This window comes from Neophocaena asiaeorientalis, unplaced genomic scaffold (genome assembly GCF_003031525.2).
Source record: "Neophocaena asiaeorientalis asiaeorientalis breed wild unplaced genomic scaffold, Neophocaena_asiaeorientalis_V1.1 scaffold504, whole genome shotgun sequence".
NCBI lineage: Eukaryota > Metazoa > Chordata > Mammalia > Artiodactyla > Phocoenidae > Neophocaena > Neophocaena asiaeorientalis.
Genome location: NW_020174438.1, coordinates 4,158,598 through 4,164,597, shown reverse-complemented (window position 1 = coordinate 4,164,597; position 6,000 = coordinate 4,158,598). Strand labels below are relative to the sequence as shown.

Here is a 6,000-nt window from a genome sequence, read left to right as displayed (position 1 = left end):
CTGTGGTGCCGTGGTTGTGTGTGTGTGTGTGTGTGTGTGTGTGTGTGTGTGTGTGTGTGTGTGTGTGTAGGGGTGGGGAGGTGTTGGAGAGGTATGGGCTAGGTAGAAAGGGAGGACTTCTCAGTCACATCTGAGCCGGCAAACGGGACCTACAAACAAGCCTGAGGCTTGTAAAACAGACAGGATAAGGGGACCTGCCATTCAAAACCTGCCAAGAACTTCCCAAGGGCTAGGCGCTGCAGAGGACAGTGGAATGCAGTGCAGCCACAAGTTTTGGCTTTGACTCTGTTGCCCCAGATTCTAGTCCTAGCTCTGCCTGGCAAGGCCCTTAACTCTTAGGGATTCAGATTTCCCATCAGGTTTGTGAACTCCCTGAAATTATATACAAATGTATATGTGTATTTGTGTGTTGTATGTATTTTTCTGGGAAGAGAGTCCATAGCTTTCAACAATGTCTCAGAGCGTTCTATGATCCAAAAGAGGTTACAGATCACGGAATAAGGGGGTTCTTGCAAAGTTGATAGCTTGCTGTTCAGAAGTTCCAAGATTCTGTGCTCTTCTTTCATTTCCCAAGGGAAAGCTGCTTTGTGAGGTGCAGGTTCGTGGGTCTGTCTATTTGTGTGGCTGTCTTGTGTGTGTGCTGAAACTCTACCAGAGGACTCTATCCCAGACCCAGTTCTAGATGAGATTAGATTCTATGCTTCCCTGACACCACCTTGAGCAGGTGGTTCTAAGCAGGTGTGGGGCTCTTCGTTTGCTTGTCAGCAGAGATGAGGTTTTCCAGGCTGCCCCCAGGTAGAGTCCCAGCTAGGGGCTGGAGCTTTCCTGCAATTTTCACTAGAGCTGACGGGGGCAGCAGTCTTCCCTGGCTGTTGCTGGGCCCAGTGGTCCCCCTGGCCTCTGAAAGCAGCCTGACTGGGAACGTAGGACTATGGGCAGGACCACCATGGAGGCCATCCCCACTGAATCCCACAGCCTCACCCCCTCCACCTCGGGCTTCCAGTCACCGTAGGGCAGAGGAACCTTCTAGCTTCCTCAGCCTTGACCTTCCACTCACGCACACCCACTGGCAGGCTGCCCAGGGCCAGCCTAGGCTTCTGGGACACCGTGTCTCCCACACTCAAATCATCCAAACTGGGCAGACCTCAAACTCACAGGCTCGCCAAGGGGAGGTGAAGAGACTTCGGCCTCATCCCCCTTCTGCTGGAGAAAGTAAACACGAGTCAGTCAGCAACGTGAAGAGGCCGAATCTCCTCTTGAAACACCCTCAAGGAGACCCCTACAGTGGTGTCGATGTCTCCCCCACCCAGCACCCTCGCCTCCAGCGGGTCATGGAGGGCCTCTCAGGTGTTAAGGGGTTAGAGGAGAGACTAGTTGACATAGAAACCCCAAACGGTGCCCCGTTACCTGTGGTGGTGCTCCGGGCAGAGGGGACCCTGGGCCACTGCACGCATCCAAACCTAAAATGGTCCAGACACTGGCAAGTGATGTCCAGCACCCCAGACCCTCAGCTGTCCCTTTAGCAAAAACGCATCTACCTCCCCAGAGTGTCCTCCCTTGGGTCCCTCGGGCCCAGGAGCCAGTAATGCCCGTGCTTGTTGAGTACCTCTCACAATGCCAGGCTCTGTGGGGAGCCCCCATCTAATCATCACAGAAACCACATGAGGCCAGGGCAGGGGGAAATCAAGGCCACACAGCCAGAGTGTCAGCGCTGGGATCTGAACCCGGGCTGCCTGGCCCGAGCCTGAGCTTGCCCCGCAGCTCTAACAAGGGTAGACTGCTCTCCCTGGCACCCCAGCCCTACCCTGGCTGAGCTGAGGGTGTGGCCCTGAACGCAGCCTAATGAAAGGGAAGCAGTCAAAACACAGAGAGTGGCCCAAATAGAGGCCTTTGCAAATAAGCTCTGAGGTGACCTCTCTCCAGGTCCTCTCTGGGCAGAGGGCCCCAGCCATAGCCCCCTTCCCTCCATCCTCATCCTGGGCTAGGCCTACCTCCCCACGCTAGCTTGAAACCCCAAAGAAAGCACATCTTCCTCCTCTGAGGCAGCCCAGCCAGGCCCCTGGGGAGGGGACCAAACGGGCGTCCTGACTGGGAAGGCTGCAGGACAGGAGTCCTGGGGCCCAGGGGAGGGACTGAGCCACCACCCAAGGTGGGGAGCCAGAGTGGGCAATGTCGTGGGGTTCGGGGGGGAGGTGGACCTCACCAGGCCTCTTGGGGATGGTGAGGGAGTTGCTCTGAGAGGACCCAGGAGAAGTTCCAGGGCTGAGGTTTGGGGAAACAGCTGTGGAGACAGACACAAATTGGCCAGCATTCGTGAAGGTTCAGGACTTCAGCCTAACAAAGACATCCTTTCAGGTATTTCTCGCCTCTGGGGACTGGGTCTGCCTCGTCAGGTTCAGGGGCTGATTCTGGACTCCATATAAGGCTCCTACCACAGCCCAATGCCTCCCTGCTGCCAGCCCAACAGAGGGGGTGCTGGGGTCATTTGGGGGAGAGGGAGGGTGATTGGGGTCACACTCCTCAAGTCTGCCTGGCCTCACCCCAAAGCACCTTCTAGAAACAGAGGACCTGGCATTGCTTGGCAGGTACAGCTCCAAAGGCTATACCTCCTAGACTTGCCAGGATGGCTCTGATTTCAAATGTGCCCCTTCCCTCCTAAGTACATTCAGACTTGTTTAGCTGCCCCAAATTTTTCCTCAAGAAAAAGAGTGACTTTAGCCAAAGGGATAGCAGGAGAATTTCAGAAAACCTTTCTTCTAATCCAGAAATTCCAGAGAGACACCAAAGACCACACTTCCCTTCCCTAGGATCCTTCCCGGGGCACAGCTGGACGTCAGGGAGAGGAAGCCCAGGGCCAGCCTCTCCTGCCCTTTGCAGAGGAGGTGCCCACAGAGCAGGGCCTCCTGGGGATGGTGGGAGACCACACAGACTCCAGCCCTGCGGGGTGGCCCGGGCACCACACAGTGGGTTTCTCTCCAGGCAGGGTTCAGGGACTGGGGAGCCCAGGTCAAGTTCACGGGTGTCATATGGGCTAGCACTTCTTGGCAAAGCAGGAAGACACAATGGTCACACATAGACCCCAAAAAATGGAAAGCAGAGTTTTCTGGGCTACAGTTGGGTCAGTATTTCAGAGCTTCTGATATGGGGTGCGATGCCCTCTCCTCACAGGATCCTCTCCACGAGGCTCAGTCCTCCTGGGCCCAAGAGGACTGGGGGCAGGCGCGTCGAGGGCCACCCCTGGGAAGTAGGGCTCCTGCTGCAGCTGGGGCTGGGCCCTCCCCAACGCCCGCCCCCGTCGGAGGGGCTCAGGGCGGCCTCCTGTCGTCCTACCTGACGGGCAGTCGCCGGGGCTGCTCCTGGACTTCCTCCCGCGGCGGGTCAGGAACCGCTCACTCACCGACTTGGCTTCCTCCAGCAGCGCCAGGTTTTTCTTCTTGTCCTCCTCTGAGATGCTGATGTCCGGCAGCTGGCCGTTTACCAGGTCAATGATGTGCCCCGCAGAGTCTGCAGAGGAGGGGTGAGCACGGTGTGAGAGCCATGGAATCCTTGGTGCCCAACCTCAGCCCTGCCCCCAGCCCCTACCCCTCAGCCCAGGGACACTGCCCAGAGGGGACTTGGCCAGCCAAATCTCAACCCGTTGCCGGGTCCTGGAGAGGGCTGCGTGGGGACAGCCAGGGCTCCTCCAGCAGGCCTGACCCCTCCAGCTTGTAGCCGGTGGATGTGGCAGGTCCTCTGTCACAAATGGCCGTGAAGCCACCTAGGTTCCCAGTACTGTCCTCCACTCTGCCATGAGGGAAGGCCACCAGGGGACCCACCTGTTCTACCTGCTCCCCTAGTGTTCTTCCTTCGGGCTCTGTTTCTTTAACAAGATAGTGAGGTTAACATATGTGGATAAAGGAAGCACTCCAAAGATCATGGGCCAAAGACACAATCCCATGGCCACCTTCCCTCCTTTTTCCCTCTACTCACATTGTTTACCCCCATCCTTCTCCATAACTGCCCCTTCTCCAGGACGCATTCCCTGGGTGAGTGACACCACCTCTCACCCAGCTGCTCAGAAACGTAGGAGTCACTCCACACTCTTCCCTCTTCCTCAGCTGCCCCCAGGTCCAACCAACTCAGCATCAAGTAAGTACCTCTGGAACCTGTGCCTCATCGCCACTCTTGCTCATCAGCTGTAACTTACCTGCACCATTACATCAGCCACCTCATAGGTCCTCCACCTCCAGGCTATCTGCTCCGTCCCATCCTCCACTGCCTATCACAGTGACCTTCCTAAGGGCCATATCTGACCATGCGATTCTCCTGCCTCAGCTCATCAGGACTCCTCCTGGTCCCCCGTGTGACGTCCAGATGCCAAACTGCACCCAGCCACTTTCCCTGATCCCACATACTCCTCTCCTCCAGCCCCTTGGTAGTGAATGGCTCCCGTTGTGCCTCTCCAGCCTCCGTTCCTCCTCCTTCTGGTCATAGCTCCCCGGTTTGCACTGGGTGAAACTCGTCTGAGTCTCAGTCATGTTAGGAAGGAGCTAAACAATACTGCCCATCTCAGCCCAAGTGCCAGTAATGGGACCATGTACCATCCTCAGCCAGCCAATGAGTTCAATCCCCCTGGGTGACTGGTTCAGGGATGGCCATGGAGGCCAGTGAGAGGCAACTCTGAGAATGGTGGTGCGTATATGGGGAAGAGGAGCTCTCTTTTCACTGAAGGGATGTAAGTTGCTGGTAGCCATTTGCCCAGAAGGAAGCCAACACACAAGAGAGGAAACTTGGGAGATGGGATGGGATGATTGCTAATGACCCAACATGAGCATCTGGGCTCAGCGCTCCCTGAACACACGGACCCTGGCTTTTATTTATTTTTATGTGTTTTGGCATAAGCTAGTTTAATTGAGTTTCTGTAGTTTGAAAGAGTCCTGACACACAGCCAAGCACGCAATTGCTCTGTTATGGCTCCTGCCCAGCAACACAATTGCTTCCTCCACCCAAATGACGTTTCCTCCCTCTTGTCTATCTGTCCGACTCTCTAAGGCACAACTCAGATACTCTCCCCTCTGGACTACTAATCTGAGAAGCAGGAGAGGGGAAGGGGCCAAGCCCGGCCAAGCTACCAGACCTCAGTCTTCCTACTCAAACACACCTTCAGTTGGACCCCTATCTCCGGTGGCAGAAATAAGACAAATCGGCCTAGCCCTTACCCACAGAAGTCAGGGGAGCAGTGGAAACCTTCAGGTGACGGTGAGAAAGCCTCCTGTGGGGACTGTGAGCTCTGAAAGACCAAACAGAGTCATCTTGTTAGGAAAATTTGTCCACGGCTGGTAAATAGGTGACCAGATGCTTGCATATTCTTTCAAAGTCATCCTAGAGCATCATCTTACAAGCTTGTTATTTTTTCAAGGGCGAAAAAATATGGGAATTTGTTAGAAATGCAATTTCTCAGGCTTCACCCACTGACAGGATCAGAAACTCTGGGGATGGGGCCCAACCATCTGTGACTGAACAAGCCCCGGCCCCAAACCCAGGTGATCCTGATGCTCTCCAAAGTTTTCGAACCACTGCCCTTTGTAACTTTGACGATTTAGTATTTATTAGGGCTCAGACTCTGAGTGAATATCTAACTTACAGAAAACTCATAAACTGTGAATAATTGCCTGGTAGAGATGCAGATGATTTCTGTTGGGGAGAAAAGATAAAAATAAGGTTTCATTGCCCTGTGAAACATTAACCTATCTTGTATCTAACTTAGCAATCTTTTTTTTCTCTTTTTAAAGATGTATTTATTTATTTATTTTGGGGGGCTCCGTTGGGTCTTCATTGCTGTGCGCAGGCTTTCTCTAGTTACGGCAAGCGGGGGCTACTCTCCATTGCCTTGCGCGGGCTTCTCATTGCGGTGGCTTCTCTTGTTGCAGAGCACGGGCTTTAGGTGCACAGGCTTCAGTAGTTGTGGCATGGGGGCTCAGTAGTTGTGGCTCATGGGCTCTAGAGTGCAGGCTTCAGTAG

General features: G+C 54.7%; 1 protein-coding gene across 1 annotated transcript in view; it reads right to left on the bottom strand.

Moving 5' to 3' along the window:
* The window catches only part of IRAG1 (inositol 1,4,5-triphosphate receptor associated 1), a 77,762-nt gene that overhangs the window by 55,422 nt on the left and 16,340 nt on the right, over positions 1 to 6,000 (bottom strand). The window contains exons 3-7 of the mRNA XM_024757070.1: positions 5,199 to 5,269; positions 3,331 to 3,504; positions 2,204 to 2,281; positions 1,408 to 1,460; positions 1,156 to 1,203 (exon numbers count right to left, since the gene is read on the bottom strand). Of these exons, the coding sequence (XP_024612838.1) occupies positions 1,156 to 1,203; positions 1,408 to 1,460; positions 2,204 to 2,281; positions 3,331 to 3,504; positions 5,199 to 5,269 (424 nt within the window). The remainder of the gene's footprint in view (positions 1 to 1,155; positions 1,204 to 1,407; positions 1,461 to 2,203; positions 2,282 to 3,330; positions 3,505 to 5,198; positions 5,270 to 6,000) is intronic.